Below are 24,484 nucleotides of genomic sequence, written 5' to 3'. Positions count from 1 at the left end.
GTGGCAGGGGGTAGCCCGGAGGCCCCGTCACTGATGGGCCGGGGTATGGGGCTGACGGGAGTTACCACGTATGTGTACTGTGTCTCTAGAAGTTCAGAAGATGCGCAGCGGGCCGGGGAGGGGAGCAGAGGGTAGCGTTTGATAGGGGGTGTTGCGGTTTATAGAGCCCCCCGCCGTCAGAGGCGGGAGAGTCAGCAGAGGCAGGGCACCAACCCCTAAGAGGTAGTTCCTTCAGGGTCTCCCGGGGCAGAAGGAAGCAGGTCTTCACATAGGAGACACAGAGGAGATCGGGTGTGTGCCTTATAGTGAGAGGGTGCCCCTGTATAGGTTGCTGGGGGACACTGCCAGTTCTCAATGAGCGCTAAACCTCTTAGCACAGGGGTGGGGGTGGATGGGATAGCCCCAAGGGCTGCTATTCATGTGGAGAGGAGAGCTTTGGCTGTGGTGTAGGGGAGGGCAGAGATAATATGCAGCCTCTCCGGCTCCTTTACTCACAGTCTGTGCAGCAGTGTATAAGAACTCCACTGTCTGTGTGGTCCAAGATGGCCGCCGCTGGAGAGGAATGCCCGGCCAGTCCGGCTTCTCTCCTGTCTCCTGGGTCCCCTGGGCAGGTCAGCAGCGTCAGGGGAGGTAGGGGCGCCTCCTGGCCTCCACCCCTGCCGGAATCTGTGCTTCTTTCCGCTGCCGCGTCCCGCAAGCAGCCGCGATGCGGCTATGGAGCTCCGCCGACGGACGCCGGCAGCTACTAGAGCCCGCGGCTTCAGCAGAAGCTAGGCCGCAGGCCGCCGAACGGGATTTCTGCCGTCCCTAGCTCCGCGGCACCCTTTCCTCCGGTTCGGAGTGTGTCCGAGGGGTGTCCAGGCTCCCCCAGACAATCGGGCGGCAGTAGAGTGGCCCCAGAAAGCTTTTTATTGGCATTAAGTGCAGGAGCGCTGGATACTTGCGTCCTGCTCCCTGCACAGCCAGGCCACGCCCCCTTCTCTCTAGATTCAATATGTAAAGACACTAAATAAAGGAACAATGAACTATAATTCCAGTATAAACTAGTTTTCCCTTATGCTCAAGACAAAGGACCGCATGGCTTGGACGATTCTCTAATGAAAAGGAAGACGTCCCCATGAAGTTGAGAGCCAATGAACAGATGCCCAGTCCCCTTTCCTTTATCCAATGACCATCCAGTGTGACCCCACACCCCCTTGCTTTAAAAGCCTAAACCCAGGAGTGCTGCAGTCAGATGTGATCTAATCAGAACACATTCCGAGGATCTTGGGGGGATTCTTATCCGATCGTGGTCTCTGCTTCCTTTGACTGTAATTGTTATTCCTTATAGTTGTATCTGTTATACAGTATGTTAGCCGTACCTGCATTTGCACTCTTTGTAATAAGGTTAACTTTTCATGTATAAGCTGTACTGCATAAGCCTATAGTTTATATTGTTTTGTTACCTTGTAATCGCCTGTGTCCATTTTGGACTTCAATATATATGACACGGGATCGGATCCGTGATATTCATATAACCAGTGTCTACGTGTATTATTTCTTTATAATTATTAGTGGCTTCTCAGTTGCAGCACCAGCCTTAATCGTGATCAATCTGTATGTCGACTGATATAAATCAGTGAATTAATGGTGATCCGAAGGTTATAAAGATATGTTTATTGCATAAACTCTCATTGAGAGTCTCATACGCTGATGCGTCAAGAGTGGCACATTTAAATAGCTGTGCGGCTGCATTAGACATACAGTATACAAAGTGTAAAGCTTTATTTCTTATAAAGCCAGTGAATATGCTAAACCAGTTTGGATACTATACAATGGATTCAGGAGCATCAAGTCATATACAAATGTGTTTTACAACCATTAACATTGTCATGTCAGTGAATGGAGAAGCTCCGCTCTTTATCAGGCTGCAGTTGCCAGGGGTAACCTGTTGCATGGTTTAGAAGGTAACGAATACAGTGTAACTACTACATTATCCACTGGTTTATTAAAATACCGGTTTTAATTCTGCGCTCGCCATGCTTTGGGCACGCTATTTAATTCTCCCACCATGCCCTAGTGCAGTGGTTCCCAAACTGTGTGCCGTGGCACACAGGGTGCCTTGGAGGACTTGCAGGGGTGCCCTGGGTAGGTGGTCCAGGACTAATTCAAGTTATGTCCAATATAATAGTCAAATTGTGGACAAATAGAAGTGAATACTGTCCATTACCACATAACTGATCCTAAGGATGAGATAAACGCAATTTATTTAACTTAATATTTGTTTCTGACTTTCTCAGTGAGAAACCTTTAGCCTAGGCCAGGCATGTCCAAACTATGGCCCTCCAGCTGTTATGAAACTACACATCCCAGCATGCCTTGCCACAATTTTGCTATTAGGGAATGTTAAAACTATGGCAAGGCATGCTGGGATGTTTCACAACAGCTGGAGGGCCATAGTTTGGACATGCCTGGCCTAGGCGCAAACAAATGTGTGATGCCGTGATTCAAAAACTTTGGGAACCCCTGCCCTAGTGTATGGTAAGGCATGAAATACTGCATGTTGGCTAAAAAAAAAAAAAAAAGAAGTGAAAAACCTTTTGACTGTCGACCTAGCCAGTGTCAACCTATTGCATGAGTCAACCAAATTGTATGTTGACCTAGGGACCGTATACTTCTGCATATTGTTCACAGAACTTGCAAATGTCAGGAGGCCCATACACTACATCTTAAAACAAACATTCTGTAGCCCCATTTATACCAGCGTCATACAGATTGTATATTCTTTTAGATCTAACAAGCAGATCTGTAATATTACAAATTACATTATGGCAGGAAGAAATCAAGATGATATGGTGTCACTACAAGAATTGTTAAAAAAAATGGCTGTCGGCCTTTAAGGGAACACAAAACGGTACACACTGATTCCATATTACACAGATCGGGGTCTTAAGGATTAATGGGCCATGCCAGTACCCTCTATAGAACAACAGGTATGGTCACCATCACCTGATTTACCCGATGCAGTGCTAGTAAGATAGTTATCACCGTAGCTTTTGTAAGTTGCATCAGTAATCATTAGCCAGGTCTAAAACATGGATATAAAGAATTATATAGGTAAGAAAGCAGAGCTTTTATCTAGGCTGGTCAGCGGCTTTTTGCAAGCTCAAGGTACTTTCATGTATATTCGAATGCATACCTCCTCCCCGCCAACCCTCAGTCACTTCTTTTCAAAGGTGATTACTTATAATTCAAAGAAAATTATTAACCACTTAGGGTCAGAAATTATTATTGACTACTAAGTTTTCATAACCAAATTCATGGCTTTTAAAATGTCAGCACTGGTTTGCCCGGAAGAAGCAGGGCGTATTAACATCATTGCACCCTGGTGCAACATAGGCATCATTTACAGAATTTGGAACAGTATTATAGAAGACAGAAGGGATTTCTGTTCTTACGTGACATTGTTTTCTCATAGTACTTGGGGGGTAAACTGAAAACTACATGGGGTACAGAGCATGACGACTAGAATTATAGTCACTATGTATATATGCTATATTTACATTGTCTCTGTACCATAATCATCTGTGTCAGTGCAACAGAGTTACCAAAACTCCTAACCTGTACCTTTTAAAGATGAGGAAGCATCACTACTGGAGAGAACAAGTGGATCAGGTGAAAGCTCCAAATAACCTACACAACATCTACAAAAATGCCAATCCTCTACCAGCTCATGATAAATCTCTGTATTGTGAATTCGGTTTCTGCCGGCCTACTCTCACTTTACCAGTGGAATTGCTGCGATTGCTGAAAGGTGTTTTACTGATAACACAAGGCTGCTAACCTCTCTCTTGCAGGTAAATATACTGAAGCATGAAAAGAGGTAATGTTGCCCATAACGAACAATTAGATTCTATCAATTTCTAAGATGAAATACAGAAGTGATAGACAAAATCTGATTGCTTGCTATGTACATCACCTCTTATTTTTAGAAGCTTTAGTAAACTTACCCCATGGTCAGTGATTGCACTCCGTGAAAGAAAATGTGGGTCACTTTATAATGCTGAGATCACTGTTTCTGGGTCCCTTTGTGCATTATACTTTTGAGCCACCAAACCTCCATCAACCCCCCCCCCCCCTCACACACAGTACAATGCCTCTTAGCAGGGGCAGAAGAAAGTGAGTGGAGAGACAAAGAGGGTGTCGGGGAAAGAACAAGGAAAGGGGCAAGAAATTAGGGAGAAGAGGGGGTAGTCAGGGATTGAGAGGGCCTCATGGAAAAAAAAAAAAAAGAGACAGCAGTGAGCAGGAATATGGGAGAATATTAGAGAATTAGAGAGAGAGCGATGAAGACAGGAGCAAAAGAGTGTGTGTCAGGAAGAGAAAGGGGCAGAGAGGGTGTGGCAGAGAATGAGAGACTGGGCGAAATGTAATAGGGTGTGATTTTATTTTTATTTTTTTTGCGTAAAAAAATAAAATAAAAAAAAAGGCAAGGGGTCCCACTCGAGCATAACCAGCCCCGGGTCCCCTATATTTTATTTCATGCCACAGCCGGAGGACACTTTCTACAAGGTTCCCTTTAACGGAACCATAAGCCCAAGCATACGGACCGCTGATTGTTGTAGTTCACTTATGAAAATAATGTAGAATAAAAATAAAAAAATAAGACACACACACACACAGTACAATATACACAAGTTTAATATACACTCCCACACACTCAGTTAATAAACTTACCTTTACCAGCATCTAGCAACAGCTAGTCTCTGTGACCTCTGTGCCGTAGACCCGTTCAGCCCTGATTGGCCAATCAGGGCTGAGAGGAGTCTCTGGCATGGAGGTCAGTATGATACCCTGTGACTCGCTCGCTTACCTCGTTAGAGTTAATAAGGGTGTGGGAGAGTACAGTATATTAAACTTGTACTGTTGTGTGTGTGTCTTTTTTTCTACATTGTTTTCACAGGAGAACTACAAAAACCAGCTAGGATAAAAAGAGTCAGAGTGTGTGTGTGTGTGGGGGGGGGGGGGGTGGAGGCAGGTGTAGTTCTTACTAGCATCATCAGGCCTCCCATTAATCGCCACTGGGCTCCTAATCTCCCCCATGCTAATCTGTATCTCCCGGCGCTCACCATTTCCCGCCTCGTAGTCACCCACTGCCTATCGGGTCCAAAACTGGGACCACAAACTGCAATTTAGAATAAAATATACACTATATTTGCGATCACTGAATGGACTTCACTTGGTGAAGTATTAAAACTACAGCATTTTTTGAATGGATCTTGATGGCCAGAAAGGAGCTGCTGTGCATTAAAAAAGGCCACAGTAGCCATTTTGGTGGACTTTAACAACAGGAAGCATACCTGCTATGAAATTCCCAAAGGGTTAACATCAGCAGAGATAGGATTGCTTGACGGCCTCCTTAGCGATCTAGGGGCCGATTCTGGATCACACGCAGTGATACGAATTCAACCCCCACCCGATGGGTCGGGGCTTGCGCATGCGTATATGAAAGCCCGACTGCAAATAGCCACGGCAAGTTACTCACCAGGTCATTCACAGCAGGGAGGGAGGGACAGACAGGGGAAGCGCTGAGCCATGGGAATATCCAGCGTTTTATGGGTGTCCCCATGAAAACGCTTGGTGTTTCCATGGGTATGCGGGCAGGCCATTGCCTTCTGGGGCCAGGCGGTTGATGTCACATGACATCAGCTGTCCACCCGGTCTTCGTCCCGGCCCCAGCAAATAAAAAAAGTCAGTTGAGACTAACTTATTTGCAAAGGCAGAAGAAATCATTAGATGGTTGGAGTTACACATCCCCTCGCATTGGTTGCAAGGGGAAACAGCAGAGGGTATTCGGCAGGGCGGCCTCTCTGGCACTCGGTAAGCTACGATCTTCGCAGCTTGCCAAGCCAACCAGAATCAGGCCCATAGTGCAGGCCTCTAGTGACAAGGTGCTCCCTTCTCCTGCAATGATATAGATCAGTGGATACCAAAATCAATACCAGAGTTCATGTTTTCCAGGTCACCTGTGGATATTTATCATGTGAGAGTTGGTGACACACAGGGCATCTGTGAGTCCTTGAGAAGAGAGTTGGGAATCACTTATATAGATGAAAGAGCCTAATTATTTAATTCTTAAAATAATTGCAGACATAAATACAACACTTCAGTAAAAATATTGTTATATTTTGAGTGCACAAACGTAAACTCAGACAGACCTTGCCAGAGTGTTGAATGGAGAAGGCGCCAAGAACACTGCTTGGTATTTCACTAAGACTTCCAATGTATAAGCTCAAACCATGCAGCTCTTGTACAATTTTAGAGGGCAGCATGGCTTCCATTTCCTCATAGGGATGAGATATAACATCTTCCAATCGCTTTGAAGAACCTAGAAACCTAAAAAAGTATAACACATTATGTAAACAATAGTCCAAAAAAAATCAGATTTCAATTTAATGGAAATCAGAACTAAACCCCATAACAATGCTAAATTCAGTTCAATATAGAAGATGAGGTAAAATGGGGAAAATTTACTAAGAATAAGATTTACTAATTCTAATTGCTGATGGCGTAGGCGGGTGTATTCTGCCGGATTCCTATTTAGAGGCCGTATATACGGCCTCTAAATACAAATACGAGTTGGCAGCCTGCACGTATCAGTCGGATCCGTGCAGGCTGCAGTGTAAATAAAACAGGAAGAAATAAATAAACGGCACGAGACACACACACACACCCCCTCCCCCCCCACAGCCATAACCAGCCCCGGGCTCAAAGAGCAGGTCCCGGTTTAAAAAAAATAACAATGGGGCAAACGAAGTAGGGGTCCCCTGAATTTTTTTAAACCAGAACCAGGCTCAAGGGCAGGTCCTGGTTCCCAAAATACAAGGGGACAAAATGAGTAGGAGTCCTCAGTATTTTGAGAACCAGCACTGGACCAACCAGCCAGCAGGAGACTTTTTATACAAGTCCCAAGCCAAAGCATTTACCCCCTGACCGGTCAGCCCGGGCAGGCATTCTGGGGAAGTGGGGAGGCCCCAATAAAGGGCTTCCCCCTCTCCATAGTTCCCCAGGATCTGCTGTGGAACTATGGGTCCCAGCAATCCTAGGCCACATTCATGCGCTTGCTGGGACTCTTACTAGAACCAATAGGCCAGTGGTTCCCAAACTGTGCGCCATGGCTCCCTGGGGTGCCTCGGGACACATGCAGGGGTGACCTGGGTTGGTAGTCTAGGAACAACTCAAATTATTAATGGTTAATTATTTATATATAAAAAAAAAAAGGATACCATACTCACAGGGTGTTAAAAAATTTATATTGTCGCCTATGGTGGGAACCGCTCATAGACACCCATGTTATTCTCATAACATGGATGTCTATGGAGCCGCACACAGCCAATCAGGTGCAGAGCTCCCCCGTAGCACGCTGCTGACTGGATGAGGGAGAACCTGGTGACATTAAATCACTGGGGAACCCTCATTTCAGGGGAGAAGCTTCAAGTGTAAAACACACTTGTGGTTCCTCCAGTTCGTCTTGTGTCAGTTGTTTTATTATTTTAACCACCTGGATGCCTACAAGGAATGAAGATGATGCAATCTACGTCGGAGGACCCTGATGAGTATGGTTTCCTTCCTCAGGTACCCCAACTGGCATTGTATTGGATAAGGGGACCTATCTACATATCAAGATACCACAACAAGTCTTAGTATATCTCTGTCCGCTGATGTTCTAAGTCAATCGAATAAATTGCCAATCAGATATTTCGTGTAATTCACTCCTCGGGCGTCCTCTTTAAAAGGAGTACCCAAAAAATGAAAAAAACTAACAAACAAAAAAAACAACAACACACAAGGCATGCAATAGTGAAATATTGTCAATTTTCTTTTAGGGTTTTTTCAATATTGAAAGAATGTACCAGGACCTGTACCGTTTGAGTTGGTCTACACTTTGTAGACCTGAGGTGAAAAATTAATGGGGGGGGGGGGGGGACGGGACACGACGACGACAGAGACATGCAAGTGTGACTGGGGGATGGAGAGGTGTGAGGGGATGGAGAAGTACAGGGGGAAAGAGGAGTTCAAGGGGGACAGAGGTTGGAGGGTTGCAGGGGGATGAAAATGTGCAAGGGTGACTGGAGTACGGAAAGTTGGAGAGGTGACGGTGGGGCGCAGATGAGGTGACAGTTGTCCCACACCTTAATGTTTGGTTGAGTAGCGGTAATAGGCGGTGTGCACCTGCAAACAGCATCTATTCAGAGAGTCTGGGGGCATGATTAGCAAGCTCTCAGAGCACTGGCCATGCCCACATAGCGGAAAAAAATGGTGGGTGTGGCCCCGCAGGAGTACTACGATAGTAGGTCATGCCCCCTAATTTCGGAAGGCAGTTTATTTTGTATCGAGTAGCTCAAGCCCCCCAAAAGTTTGTAGACCACGGTCTTAAGGGGTGTACACACGGTGGGAAGGTCTTGCTATTTGATCGGGATCGGATCTCACAGCAAGGCAAACGATTCGGATTATATAGTACAGATCTGTAATATATAGTCTTGCTTGCACAGTCTATTTTTCTATTCCATTTGGATGCCGCACGTCGGGATCAAATAGAGTTTAATTTAGATTTTGCTTATGTAAGCAAAATCAAATAGAAAAATAGACCAAATTGTACTGTGTGTATGGGGCACTAAAAGGGTATAATTTTTTGGGGATTTTAATCTGTCTGCTAACAGCTACACTGCCAGTACCAACTCCAGCTTATGCGATATTTTACCATTTGCACATAACAGTTATACCTCTCTTCACAGATGCAAGTTTTGAATATAAACAAAAGGTAGAAGTAAATATTCCAAGTTGTGCAATAGTTTTGGTGCTGAGAAGAAAAGAACTTGATAAAATGAAGACCTAATAATGAAATGCTGCTACATTTACTAGACATCCCATATGTACAATTAAACCATAAAACAAAATTGCAAAAGGAGCAGTAATCTATTAACCCTTTGAGTGGCAACATTTGTGAGAGATGCGCAAAATAAGAGTGTCAACATCTCTGAGAGATATGCAAAATATCGGCTAATAGTGTCACTTACATTTGTTATATATATTCAAATAAAAAGAATGTGTAAAAAAAGATTAGATTTTCTATATAAGGCAAACATTACAGGTCATTATAATGAATAAAATTGCTTGGCAATTTTCACACCAATTTTGACAAATTCACTTGGCCCTCGAAGGGGCTAATAGCAGCAATATTTTTCCTGTTTCTCATAATGGTTTTTAATCGGGTTATAAAATGTATGTACCAGTACACAAAATATAAGTATAAAGCCAGTCCCAAATATATACAGTATTAAAAGAAGAACTCACCTATATATAAATACTTTGACATAATGTAAAAACTTTGTACATTGATTTCGTATTTCTTCCGCCTCATTATGAATGTTGCTTACTTGCCCTAGAAAGAAATATTTTCAATTCAAATTGTACATTAGGTGCAGATAGATAGAGAGAGACATACTGTAAATCTTTGTTATATGTTGAAGAATGGTTAGGAACTAGAATACCATTACATACTGGACAGTCCATGTTTGGGATGACAGAAAAAAAAAAAAGTGCGCTTGTGGTTCACAGGAAAAGCTACAACTGAGTATTTGATCTCAGAACCACTGAAGTGGTAGGTAACACCAGAGCGAAAAAGGTTGTGGTTATGGGTAATTACAATTTCCTGGGGCAGCGAGTGTTAAGGCTCCCATTTACATACACAAGGCATCTTATGCTGTACCCCATCTTACCGCGCAGCAGGATCGCATATAATACATCATATACAAAAGGTCTGCATACATTGCATCTTATTCGATCCCTTACCTGGGTGCGGTATCCCATGGACCCTTGGTACAGTAGTGTCAATATCAAACTTCGATCCAATGCGCTGCCCGTCAGAATCGGAGGTTAAACACGAGGCCCAGTGCCTCGTAATCGGATGAAAAGGGCCCAAATCCCACTAGTGGATGGGGGCCTTTAAGGGGCATACAAACGGGGTGATTTTAACCCCATTTCTAAGTGATCTCACTAAATGGCGATACACGGTCTCAATCATCGCCATCGCCCGCAGGAAAAGACAGGGCTTGCAATGGCAGAACTGTCCAACACCTCACAGCTGGGAAAAAAAAACCTAGATGGGTCATAACCAAATGCACTTTTAGGAAGAAGAGAACCAGGAAACTTCCTGCAAGTCTGACATTCTATAGGTTATGGTATAGGGCAGGGGTGGCCAAACCTGTCCTCAAGATCTACCAACGGTGCATGTTTTCCAGGCAACCTGTGGGTCTATAGTAGGAATGAATGCAGCATGTTTAAAATATGACAGTTATTTATGACTACAGCTGTGCACCAGCTAGGTAACCTGGAAAATGTGGACCGTTGGTAGATCTCGAGGACCGGTTTGGCCACCCCTGGTATAGGGGGTCGACAATGATTATTTTATTTATTAACAGTTTCTTATATAGCGCACACATATTCTGCAGCGCTTTACAGAGAATATTTTAACATTCACATCAGTCCCTGCTCCAGTGGAGCTTACAATCTATATTCCCTACCACATGCACTCAGACATTCTATGGTTAATTTTTGTTGGGAGCCCATTCGCTTACCAGTATATTTTTGGATTGTGGGAGGAAACCGGAGTGCCCGGGGGAAACCCACGCAAGCACTGGGAGAATATACAAACTACGCACAGTTAAGGTTAAGGTAGGAGTCTAAACAATGATCTCAACATTGTGGGGCAGTAATGCTAACCATTACACCGTCCGTGCTGCCCCAATGTCTAGGTCGACACTCACTAGGTTGACAGTGACTAGGCCGACGCCTAAAATTGGTGGACATAACATAGTTAGACAGAAGGTCGACCTTGTTTAATATATTCATAAACGATATAGGTGGTCTCCATAGTAAAATTGCAATATTCGCAGACGACACAAAACTGAGTAAGGTCATTAACTCGGAAGGGGATGTGGAAGCACTGCAAAATTACTTAATTAGGATTGAGCGGTGAGCAGCTAGGTGGAAGAGGAGATTTAATGTAGATAAGAGCAAAGTCATCCACCTTGGGAGCAAATATTCAAGCACTAGCTATAAACTAAATGGGGTTATTGTGGGGAGCTCAGCAGTGGGAAAGGATTTAGGGGTCATCATTGATGATAGGATGAGTAATAGTGAACAATACTCAAGTGCTACCGCAAGAGCAAACAGGACCTTAGCATGTATTAAAAGAGGAATGGAATAGAATGGAGATTCCAGTGTGATAGGCACTTTTTATAAATCACTGGTGAGGCTGCACTTAGAATATGGTGTCGCCCAGTTCTGTGCACCTCATCTTAAGAAAGACATTAAGGAACTTGAATTAGTACAGAGAAGGGCTAGTAAACTAATAAGGGGTCTTGAGTCGCTGGAATATAGGGATAGGCTAAACAGGCTGAATATGTATTCACTGGAAAAGCGAAGTCTGAGAGGCAATATGATGACCATGTTCAAATACAGGATTGGAAATCACAAGGAGCTGGGAGATGACTTATTCAGTAACAAGACTTTACTTAGGACACATGGGCATGCACGAAGGATTAAGGAAATAAAATTTCGTACCGAACTGAGGAGGGGATTTTTCACCATAAGAGCAGTTAAGTTCTGGAATTCTTTGCCAGAACATGTGGTAACAGCAAGCACAATAAATGAGTTTAAAGTAAAACTGGATACATTTCTTGCTACAAAAGGGAATCATATAGTTACGACCTAGCCTAGGAAGGACTAGACTATTTATATGGGTTGACATATTTTTTCAACCCTATATTACAAGCTTGGGTTGGCATACGGGTTTCATGTTTTTTTTTTTTTTTTTATGAGCCATGTTGGTCTAAACAAAAAAATCAAAACAAAAAAACCCAACAACAACAACTTTTGCCGACCTAAGGTATGTGGACAAATTGTGGTCGACCTAGTGACTATAAACCTTTAAAACTGAGTATTTCTAGAACTTACCAAAGTCAGAGATGGGCTGAGTTAAGCTTTCAAGGGTGCTTATTTTTTGCCTGAAAAAAAAAAAAAAAAATGATATGTCAAAGAATCCATATTCAAAAAGAAATAAAAAAGAAAACAAAGTATAATGCTGAATTTCTTTATTTTTAAATACCAGTGGAATCTTCTATATACAAAACGCTTAAGAGAAGAAATTTTTTGGATTCCACATTTATCCGTATTTTGGGATATTTGCATACCATAAACAAGAGGTCTAATCTAGAGAATAGAGTTTGATTTTACTCAGATCTCAAAGCGGATCTTATTGGCTATCCAAAACACGTAACAGCCAATAGCCAATCTGAAAAATCCAAAATTATGATAATACAAGAGTAGAACCAAACCCACTCATCTTTATTCTAAACACAGAATGCATTTATATTATAGATAGATAATATATCAGTAATGATTTCTAAGATCATGGAAAGGTAGGGCACAGGGGTAGCATGAGGGGGGCGGGCCGGGTATCTACGACGGTGCTGGGCTTCCCTGAGTGCATTGGTAATGTAGGGAGGACACACTTAAAACAGCCTAGTGTGAATATTCCTAAACAAAAGTTGAATCTGTTGGCGCTAAACTTTGTTAGCCTCCGAATTCAGTGAATTTTATCGTGATGTTGGAAAATGAAAAATAAAAAAAAAATGTGTATAAATACCACAATAATTCTAACAAACTCAATAGTGTTACAAAAGGGACCCAAAGCTTCGTACCAGAACTCACACTGGGGTAAGAGCAAACGTGAACATAAAGGTATCTTTATATCTTCATTTAAAGAATCACCAAATGTGATAATAGATCATAAATGGTAGTAGCTTCCAAACGTCAAGTGCGTACCGTACTCACTAAAGTGACAGAATAGTTTAAACATATAAAGGTTTCTTTGTGACATAACAGCCTCTCCAAAGATAACCATCTACACCAAGAGGGAATTGCCCCACTGGATTTCACATGGGAAGCGTACCGTACTCACTCAGAACGAGCATAATTTCAAGCAAGTAGCGGTTTCTTTAAGCCCAGCTCTCAATCATTCCAAATAGGTTTACCTCATGAGTGTGCAAGGCAAAGAAAAAATGGATTGGTCTCAGTAAAAGGTATTTATTTTAAAAAGTCCAACTGGCCATAAATACAGCAAAACAATACAAGTAAAAAAAATGAATAAAATTACATCACTCTCTCTTCTGCTAACATGTTTTGGCAGACACAGCCGCCTTTCCCATGGATAAATGGTGAGTGACCTGGCAGTGATATAAATAGTCATATGGAGGAGTATAAGGGATCCAACGTGCATATAAACAGCATTGCGCTGTACTCACTCTGTAGTGACACGCAGACCGGACTTCATGCTTCCGGGGTATGGAACGCAAACCCTCACATGACCGGTTAAAACGCGGGCTTAGTAAACCCAGATTACACTCATCCGGAAGACGGAAGTGCAAGTAATGGAACGCACACTTCCTGATCTGCGGACTTATATAACGGAACGCAAAAACTGAAGTTTAAATCCGTGAGGCATATCAATACCAAAGTATTATCGATACACCTGTTAATATTAACCTGATCCGATGGTGGCGTTATATTGACAACGTTTTGTTTGTCTGGAGGGGAGAGGAGACTGCGCTTATTGAGTTTTGTAACCATCTAATGGATTTTAATATTAAGCTTACATTTAATATAAGCAAAATGGAAGTTAATTTTCTTGATTTAAGGATTTACATTGAAGATGGTAAACTGAAAACCACAGTATATCTGAAACCATCTGATTCTAACTCCTATATTAACCCGTCTAGTAACCATTTAAAGAGATGGATTTCCAATGTGCCTAAGGGACAATTTGTGCGTTTGAAACGTAATTGCTCTAATAACAAACTTTGAGGCCGGTGCAGAAATTATGAGAACATTTTTTTTTAGTAAGGGAGATAGTAACACATTACTTAAGAAAGCAGAGAAATCCCACGAGAAATGTTGTTGAATTCTAATAACAATAGAAATAAGCATAATAGAGGCTCTTTTTCAAATAATTATAGTATAGCATTTAATACGCAATACAATGGATATCATAGATCCATACAAAAAATATTTAAGAGAAATTGGAAACTTTTACTTGAAGACCCCATTTTAACTAATATCTTGCCCAAAACTCCTAAAGTTATCTACAGGAGGGCTGCCAACCTTAAAGATAAAATAGTAAAAAGTGCATTTATGGAGCAATGTCCTGTTAGCTCCAAACGCAATAATGGGTTTCATCATTGTGGTGATTGAACAATGTGTAAAACTTGCTCATCAGAAATAAGAAAATTCAGAGATCAAAATAAAGGACCGTATTGTCAAACCCATATTACATGTAATACAAATTACGTGGTATATGCCATTTTGTGTGCAGGTGACAAAATATATGCCGGTAAGACAAAAATGAACCTAAAGGCGTGTTTAGAAAGACAGAAGTACAAAGATCACCCCTTTTCTTCACATTTTTTTGAAGTACATAATAACTCCACTAGATCTATCACAGGCTTAGAAGCTATTAAAAACGGACTGGCGTCATAATAATAGGGATGTTCGCCTTGCAAAGGCGGAGATGAGGTGGAACTTTAATCTGGCATCCCTACCACCCAATGGCCTAAACCAGAAGTTTGAATTAACCCCTTCCCGACATTTGACGTACATTTACGTCATGGCCGGGAGGTACTTCCCGACACATGGCATAAATGTACGTCATGAGTTTAAACTGTCACTGCGTCTCGAGACGCAGTGACAGAGGGACGATGTCTGCTGTCCCTGACAGCAGACATGTCCCTGCATGCCCAGGGGGGGCTGCGATGCCGCCTCCCCGTCGGCGATCGCTGTGATTGGCTGTTCAGTGTGAACAGCCATTCACAGCGTTTTCCTGTGTTACCAGCGAATCAGACGCTCGGTAACACAGGTGTCAATCACCGCCGGGCGTCAGGGGGCATGAGGGGGTCATCGGTGACGATGACACCTCACCCCACCCTCACCCCACCTGCCCCCAAGGCTGTGATTGGTCCGTGGGACCCATGGACCAATCACAGCCAAGGCGCGACATTTAAACTGACGGTGACTGCGCTGCAGACGCCATTCCGGTCTGGAATAGCGTGCAGAACGGTCACCGTGCCTGCCTGCCGTGAATACCGACCTGATCCTTGCTAATACTTACCTGATCCTTGCAAATACCTTACCTGATCACCTTATCACTGCTTGTAGCGTGCTGGACGCTTCCTGGATCTGACTTCCTGAGACTTCCTGCTGCTGCTGCAGTGTGATAGAGAGATAGAGAGATAGAGAGAGAGATAGAGAGAGATAGAGAGATAGTGACAGAGAGAGCTATATTTTGTGTCTGCTACCCCCCCTTTTTGGGGGTGCAGGGGTTTTCTATATATAAATAACTGTCAGTGCTGCTGCTGCAGTGTCATACAGTGATAGATAGTGATAGATAGTGATAGATAGTGAGAGGTAGAGAGATAGAGAGATTGTGTCTGCTACCCCCCCTTTTTGGGGGTGCAGGGGTTTTATTTTATATATATAACTGTCAGTGCTGCTGCTGCAGTGTCATAGAGTGATAGATAGTGATAGATAGTGAGAGATAGAGAGATAGAGAGAGATAGTGACAGAGAGTGATAGAGAGTGTATATTTTGTGTCTGCTACCCCCCCTTTTTGGGGGTGCAGTTTTTTTTTATACATATAACTGTCAGTGCTGCTGCTGCAGTGTCCTAGAGTGATAGATAGTGAGAGATAGTGAGAGATAGAGAGATAGAGAGAGATAGTGACAGAGAGTGATAGAGAGTGTATATTTTGTGTCTGCTACCCCCCCCTTTTGTGCTGATCAGTATATCTGTGCTGATCAGCAACTTTTTGGGGGCGCAGAGGTTTTTTTTTTATATATATACCTGTCAGTTGCTGCCAGTTGCACTGTCAGTTGCACCAAAGGTTGTGCACCTGCTGTCCCTCACTGGTAATCAGTGTCGCATCACTGATCACCTTTTTTTTTTTTTTGTGAGTGCTGTGGGGTCTTTTTTTAATTTTTTTTTTACACACACTGATTTTGTGGGTGTCCTGTGGCCACTGTGCGCCGATCAGTGACGTACATCACTGATCAGCTTTTTCGGCACAGGGTTGATCAATTTTTTTTTTTTTTTTTTATCAGATTCCTGTTGCCTTTGAGCGCTGTTCAGTGACAGACGTTACTGACCAACATCTGTGCTCAATTTTTGGCGCAGGACCTTTTTTTTTTTTTTTTAACCCCTTCAATTTTTTATTTTTAACCCCTTCATTTTTTTTTTTTTTTTTTATTGGTATAAAGTATTTTTTTTTTTCTGCACCACATACACACTACACACTACATACCCCCCGGATTGAAATAAAGTTTGTACCCCCCCCCCCTACACTATACACGTGTTGAAACATTTCACTACCAGTAACACAAAAATAAAAATGGCATCCCAAATGTCCTCCCAAATGTCCTCCCAAATGTCCTCCCAGTCATCCAGGAGAATGTATTCAGTGGAGGAGGCATATGCCATGCTTGCCTCTGACTCTGACACAGGCAGTGATGCAAGCGGGGAATTTGAAGGATTCGTCTTAAGCTCCTCTTCCTCCTCTGGTGATGAGGGACCCCCTCAAAGACGCCCCCGTAGATCAGCTGAGATTCCCCCCCCAATAATTGATCTAGTATGGACCCCACCACCAGACAATTTTGAGCCCCAGGTTCCTGAGTTTTTGGCCATGCCAGGAATCCAATTTGATTCCACAGGTCTCAGAGAAATTGACTTTTTCAAATTATTTTTCTCTGATGATTTTATAAATTTAATGGTGGACCAAACTAATTTATATGCCCAGCAGTTTATTGCTCAAAACCCCACGTCATCATTTGCTAGGTGGACCCCTGTAGATGCAGTAGAGATGATGACGTTTTGGGGTCTGGTGTTTCATATGGGCATAGTAAAAAAGCCAGAAATTAGGCAATATTGGAGTACAGATGTTCTGTACAGTACTCCATTTTACCGTATGGCCATGCCCCGGACTCGATTTGAGACAATTCTTAAATTTATACATTACACCGATAATGCACAGTGCCCACCCAGAGATGATCCCACCTTTGACCGGCTATTCAAAGTCAGGCCGGTCATTGATCATTTCAGTGCCAAATTTGAAGAGGTGTACATCCCTGAAAAATTTATTTGTATCGACGAGTCCCTTATACATTTTAAAGGAAGGGTTAAATTCCGCCAGTACCTTCCCAGTAAGAGGGCAAGGTATGGCATAAAAATGTATAAACTGTGTGAAAGCACCTCAGGGTACACCCACAGGTTTAGGGTTTATGAAGGGAAGGATTCAAGAATTCAACCGCCAGAATGCCCCCCCTCCCTCGTAGGTGTTAGTGGGAAAATTGTCTGGGATTTAGTGCACCCCTTCCTGGATAAAGGTTATCACCTCTATGTGGATAACTTTTACACTAGCATCCCCCTGTTTAAGGCCCTTGGTTCAAGAGGTACAGCAGCTTGCGGTACTGTGCGCAAGAACCAAAGAGGCCTCCCAAAAACGCACATTGCCCAAGTAATGAGAAGGGGTGAAAGCAGGGGAATATGCAACGAAAATATGTTGTTGGTCAAATATAAGGACAAGAGGGATGTCCTTATACTGACAACAATTCACGGAGACAGTACCACCTCCGTCCCTGTACGAGGTACCAGTACCCACACCTCAAAACCTAATTGTATCCTGGATTACAATAGGTACATGGGCGGAGTGGATCTTTCAGATCAGGTACTGAAGCCGTACAGTGCCCTGCGGAAAACAAAAATCTGGTACAAGAAGGTGGCCGTGTATATCATCCAGATGGCACTGTATAACGCTTACGTGCTATTCCGTTCTACCGGCCAGAGGGGGACATTTATGCACTTTCAAGAGGAAGTCATAAAGGGCCTAATATTTGGGAACCAGCAGGCAGAGGGCCCCAGTACTTCTAGTACTGGCCCCCGTATTGTACCAGGGCAGCATTTTCCTGATGAAATCCCCTCCACTGGAAAAAAGGGCAGGACACAAAAAAGGTGCAAAGTTTGCTATAAAAAGGGAATAAGAAAGCAAACTATTTTCCAGTGTGACACTTGCCCCGACAAACCCGGCCTATGTATAAAGGAGTGTTTTAAAATATACCACACATCTATGGAATATTAGGTTCATAATTTCACCGTGCTTCGGGGGTCTTGCTAATGCCACATAGCACCCACCATTCATTCCACCAGAATCTGAGCCGCAAAATCCAAAAATCACTCCTTCCCTTCTGAGTCCTGCCATGCACCCAACTGGTATTTTTTGGTCACATGTGAGGCATTGCCGTACTCGGGAGAAATTGGGGCACAGATTTTGGGGTGCTTTGTCTCCTTCATTCCTTGTGAAAATGAAAAATTTTGAGCCAGAACTGCATTTTTGTGTAAAAAAATGTAATTTTTCATGTTCACTGCCCAGTTTTATCAAAATTGGTGAAACCCCTGGGGGTTTGAAATGTACACTATACCCCTAGATGAATTCCCTGAGGGGTGTAGTTTGCAAAATGGGGTCACTTGTGGGGGGGTTCCACTGTATTGGTGCTTTGGGGGTCTTGCTAATGCGACATAGCACCCACCATCATTCCACCAGAATTTGTGCTGCAAAATCCAAATATCACTCCTTCCCTTCTGAGTCCTGCCACTTTTTGGTCACACATGAGGCATTGCCGTACTCGGGAGAAATTGGGGCACAGATTTTGGGGTGCTTTGTCTCCTTCATTCCTTCTGAAAATGAAAAATTTTGAGCCAGAACTGCATTTTTGTGTAAAAAAATGTAATTTTTCATTTTCACTGCCCACTTGTATCAAAATTGGTGAAACCCCTGGGGGTTTGAAATGTACACTATACCCCTAGATGAATTCCCTGAGGGGTGTAGTTTGCAAAATGGGGTGACTTGTGGGGGGGTTCCACTGTATTGGTGCAACATAGCACCCACCATTCATTCCACCAGAATCTGTGCTGCAAAATCCAAAAATCACTCCTTCCCTTCTGAGTCCTGCCATGCACCCAACTGGTATTTTTTGGTCACATGTGAGGCATTGCCGTACTCGGGAGAAATTGGGGCACAGATTTTGGGGTGCTTTTTCTCCTTCATACCTTCTGAAAATGAAAAATTTTGAGCCAGAACTGCATTTTTGTGTAAAAAATGTAATTTTTCATTTTCACTGCCCACTTGTATCAAAATTGGTGAAACCCCTGGGGGTTTTAAATGTACACTATACCCCTAGATGAATTCCCTGAGGGGTGTAGTTTGCAAAATGGGGTCACTTGTGGGGGGGTTCCACTGTATTGGTGCTTGGGGGGTCTTGCTAATGCGACATAGCACCCACCAAAATTCCACCAGAATCTGAGCTGCAAAATCCAAAAATCACTCCTTCCGTTCTGAGTCCTGCCATGCACCCAACTGGTATTTTTTGGTCACATGTGAGGCATTGCCGTACTCGGGAGAAATTGGGGCACAGATTTTGGGGTGCTTTTTCTCCTTCATACCTTCTGAAAATGAAAAATTTCGAGCCAGAACTGCATTTTTGTGTAAAAAATGTAATTTTTCATTTTCACTGCCCACTTGTATCAAAATTGGTGAAACCCCTGGGGGTTTGAAATGTACACTATACCCCTAGATGAATTCCCTGAGGGGTGTAGTTTTCAAAATGGGGTGACTTGTGGGGGGGTTCCACTGTATTGGTGCTTGGGGGGTCTTGCTAATGCGACATAGCACCCACCAAAATTCCACCAGAATCTGAGCCGCAAAATCCAAAAATCACTCCTTCCGTTCTGAGTCCTGCCATGCACCCAACTGGTATTTTTTGGTCACATGTGAGGCATTTCCGTACTCGGGAGAAATTGGGGCACATATTTTGGGGTGCTTTTTCTCCTTCATACCTTCTGAAAATGAAAAATTTTGAGCCAGAACTGCATTTTTGTGTAAAAAAATGTAATTTTTCATTTTCACTGCCCACTTGTATCAAAATTGGTGAAACCCCTGGGGGTTTGAAATGTACACTATACCCCTAGATGAATTCCCTGAGGGGTGTACTTTGCAAAATGGGGTGACTTGTGGGGGGGTTCCACTGTATTGGTGCAACATAGCACCCACCATTCATTCCACCAGAATCTGTGCTGCAAAATCCAAAAATCACTCCTTCCCTTCTGAGTCCTGCCATGCACCCAACTGGTATTTTTTGGTCACATGTGAGGCATTGCCGTACTCGGGAGAAATTGGGGCACAGATTTTGGGGTGCTTTTTCTCCTTCATACCTTCTGAAAATGAAAAATTTTGAGCCAGAACTGCATTTTTGTGTAAAAAAATGTAATTTTTCATTTTCACTGCCCACTTGTATCAAAATTGGTGAAACCCCTGGGGGTTTGAAATGTACACTATACCCCTAGATGAATTCCCTGAGGGGTGTAGTTTGCAAAATGGGGTCACTTGTGGGGGGGTTCCACTGTATTGGTGCTTGGGGGGTCTTGCTAATGCGACATAGCACCCACCAAAATTCCACCAGAATCTGAGCTGCAAAATCCAAAAATCACTCCTTCCGTTCTGAGTCCTGCCATGCACCCAACTGGTATTTTTTGGTCACATGTGAGGCATTGCCGTACTCGGGAGAAATTGGGGCACAGATTTTGGGGTGCTTTTTCTCCTTCATACCTTCTGAAAATGAAAAATTTCGAGCCAGAACTGCATTTTTGTGTAAAAAATGTAATTTTTCATTTTCACTGCCCACTTGTATCAAAATTGGTGAAACCCCTGGGGGTTTGAAATGTACACTATACCCCTAGATGAATTCCCTGAGGGGTGTAGTTTTCAAAATGGGGTGACTTGTGGGGGGGTTCCACTGTATTGGTGCTTGGGGGGTCTTGCTAATGCGACATAGCACCCACCAAAATTCCACCAGAATCTGAGCCGCAAAATCCAAAAATCACTCCTTCCGTTCTGAGTCCTGCCATGCACCCAACTGGTATTTTTTGGTCACATGTGAGGCATTTCCGTACTCGGGAGAAATTGGGGCACATATTTTGGGGTGCTTTTTCTCCTTCATACCTTCTGAAAATGAAAAATTTTGAGCCAGAACTGCATTTTTGTGTAAAAAAATGTAATTTTTCATTTTCACTGCCCACTTGTATCAAAATTGGTGAAACCCCTGGGGGTTTGAAATGTACACTATACCCCTAGATGAATTCCCTGAGGGGTGTACTTTGCAAAATGGGGTGACTTGTGGGGGGGTTCCACTGTATTGGTGCAACATAGCACCCACCATTCATTCCACCAGAATCTGTGCTGCAAAATCCAAAAATCACTCCTTCCCTTCTGAGTCCTGCCATGCACCCAACTGGTATTTTTTGGTCACATGTGAGGCATTGCCGTACTCGGGAGAAATTGGGGCACAGATTTTGGGGTGCTTTTTCTCCTTCATACCTTCTGAAAATGAAAAATTTTGAGCCAGAACTGCATTTTTGTGTAAAAAAATGTAATTTTTCATTTTCACTGCCCACTTGTATCAAAATTGGTGAAACCCCTGGGGGTTTGAAATGTACACTATACCCCTAGATGAATTCCCTGAGGGGTGTACTTTGCAAAATGGGGTCACTTGTGGGGGGTTCCACTGTATTGGTGCTTTGGGGGTCTTGCTAATGCGACATAGCACCCACCAAAATTCCACCAGAATCTGAGCTGCAAAATCCAAAAATCACTCCTTCCCTTCTGAGTCCTGCCATGCACCCAACTGGTATTTTTTGGTCACATGTGAGGCATTGCCGTACTCGGGAGAAATTGGGGCACAGATTTTGGGGTGCTTTGTCTCCTTCATACCTTCTGAAAATGACAAATTTGGAGCCAGAACTGTATTTTTGTGTAAAAAAAATAATTTTTCATTTTCACTGCCCAGTTGTACCACAATTGGTGAAACCCCTGGGGGTTTGAAATGTACACTATACCCCTAGATGAATTCCCTGAGGGGTGTAGTTTGCAAAATGGGGTCACTTGTGGGGGGGTTCCTAACTTTTAGCATCTTATGGTGCCTAGAAACCTACATGGTGCCTAAAAAATAATCTCATAAAAAGGAGGCTCCAAAATCAAGTAGGTGCTCCTTCTATTATGAAGCCTGTGGTTTGGTCACCGTGCACACTAGGGCCACATATAGGATATTTATGAAAACAAAAGAATTGGGGGAATCAATTTTCAGTCACATTTCTCTAGTAAAATGTACTGTGTTCCTTAGAAAAATGTATTAAAATTGCAAATCTGCAAAAAAAAAGAAATTTTGAAATTTCACCTACACTTTGTTTTAATTCCTGTGAAACACCTAAAGGGTTAACAAACTTCCAAAATGCTGTTTTGAATACTGTGAGGGGTGCAGTTTTTGAAATGGCATCATTTATGGGGGTGTCTCACATACAAGTCCCTCAAAGTCACATCAGAACTGAACTGGTCCCTAAAAAAATCAGTGTTTGAAATTTTCTTGAAAATTTGAGAATTTGCTATTCATATTGTAAGCCTCCTAGTGTCCCAAAAAATTAAAAGGAAGTTGAAATAATGATGTCAACATAAAGTAGACATATGGTCTATGTTAGTTATTCACTATTTTGAGTGGTAAGATTATTTGTCTCACAAGCAGAAAATTTAACATTTTGCAAATCGCTAAATTTTCCATTTTTTCACGATATTTTGGTATTTTTCACAAAAAAACACAGACTGTATCGACCCAAATTTACCACTAATTTGAAGTACAATGTGTCACGAAAAAACAATCTCAAAATCACTGGGATAAGTAAAAGCAAAAAAAAGTTATCCCCACTTAAGTGATACATGTCAGATTTGAAAAAAAGGGCTCTGTCAGGAACGCAAAAACTGGCTCTGTCAGGAAGGGGTTAAAAAAAATTCAGGAAAATAAATCAAAGAAACCATTTTATGTGGAATTTTTTATGTCAAATTTTTCATATGTATTTGAAATTTGGGCTCATGTATACTGTTTTTTACCATTGAATTTATGAGTATGTAAATTCCATGTAAAATATGTGTATTTGCATGCATGCCCTATATCTGTATCTGGAGGAAGCACTCTTTATATATAGTGATTTTTATTAATATTGAAAGGTGTATCGATAATACTTTGGTATTGATATGCCTCACGGATTTAAACTTCCGTTTTTGCATTCCATTATATAAGTCCACAGATCAGGAAGTGTGCGTTTCATTACTTGCACTTCCGTCTTCTGGATGAGTGTAATCGGGTTTACTAAGCCCACGCTTTAACCTGTCATGTGACTTCCGGGGTTTGTGTTCCATACCCCGGAAGCATGAAGTCCAGTCTGCGTGTCACTACAGCGCTATGCTGTTTAGATACACGCTGGACCCCTTATACTCCTTTGAGCTGCGGGGTGACACTTTACCACTCACTACAGGCACTATAATTATATATATATATATATATATATATATATATATATACACACACACACATACATACATACATACACAATATGGACCTCGTCTTGCGCTAGAGAGTATAAATATTAGCTGCTACTCCGATAAGACTCCCCTGGTGAGAGTCTGGCAAAAGTACAAGAAAAAAGGGTTTATCGGAGAGCGCTAAGTTTAGTACCACCTAGTCACTTTTGTACAAATTTCTCACAGGGCCTGAAAGCATTAATTAATTGCTTAATTATGGCCAAAAAACAATGGTAATTTTCTATAAAGTTTTTGAATGAAATTTACATACCCCTAAAAAGAGGATTCAAGGGGAAGCCGATTTAGCTCGGTGTGCTGGATAACACCAGTAGGGGTCAGATCCTAGACAACTGGACTCTAGGAGTCTGAATCATGAAATAAACATTTAATTATGATCAAAATACATTGGTATTTTTGATTATTAAGCACAATAGATATTAAATTACATACCGCTAGGGTGATGACTTTAACGGGGAGAGCCCGTCTAGCTTTGTATATTGAACGGTTTAGGGTGTAATCCTAGGGTATAGGGTTCACCATACCTAAAAATATTTTTATTTTTTTATTATTAAATGGTCAATCGGATAGACACCGAAAATTTCATCAAATTTCAATCAATATATGAAAAAGAAGTGTTTCACATACCAATATGGTGGAAGGATTGGGAAAGGCCACACCGGCCTAGTGTATTAAAGATTCCCGTAGGAAAAACGATCCTCAGAAACAGGGCTCACAGGGTCTAAAAAGTGTTATCACCGTATTAGCAACTAGATATATTTTAGGGGTGGGGGGTCAAAAATAGAAAGAAAGGTAATGGGATATTCTACACCTACCATATTACTACGGATAAACTTTCAAGGTCCCAATAGAAAAATAGTGATCCGGATTGGGATGTCACCTCTCAAATAGTCACCTAAAATAATGGGTTTACAAATATAA

The 24,484-nt window shown here is 42.4% G+C and overlaps 1 protein-coding gene across 1 annotated transcript in view; it reads right to left on the bottom strand.

Annotated features, from left to right (window-relative positions):
- MMS22L (MMS22 like, DNA repair protein) overlaps positions 1 to 24,484 on the bottom strand; it is a 171,964-nt gene that overhangs the window by 125,187 nt on the left and 22,293 nt on the right. The window contains exons 3-5 of the mRNA XM_083177008.1: positions 11,998 to 12,047; positions 9,334 to 9,421; positions 6,198 to 6,375 (exon numbers count right to left, since the gene is read on the bottom strand). Coding sequence (XP_083033134.1) covers positions 6,198 to 6,375; positions 9,334 to 9,421; positions 11,998 to 12,047 — 316 coding nt within the window. The remainder of the gene's footprint in view (positions 1 to 6,197; positions 6,376 to 9,333; positions 9,422 to 11,997; positions 12,048 to 24,484) is intronic.

Source organism: Crinia signifera, chromosome 3 (genome assembly GCF_055691185.1).
Source record: "Crinia signifera chromosome 3, ASM5569118v1, whole genome shotgun sequence".
NCBI classification, from domain to species: domain Eukaryota; kingdom Metazoa; phylum Chordata; class Amphibia; order Anura; family Myobatrachidae; genus Crinia; species Crinia signifera.
Note: the sequence above shows the minus strand (reverse complement) of the source record. Positions and strands in the feature narration are given on the sequence as shown.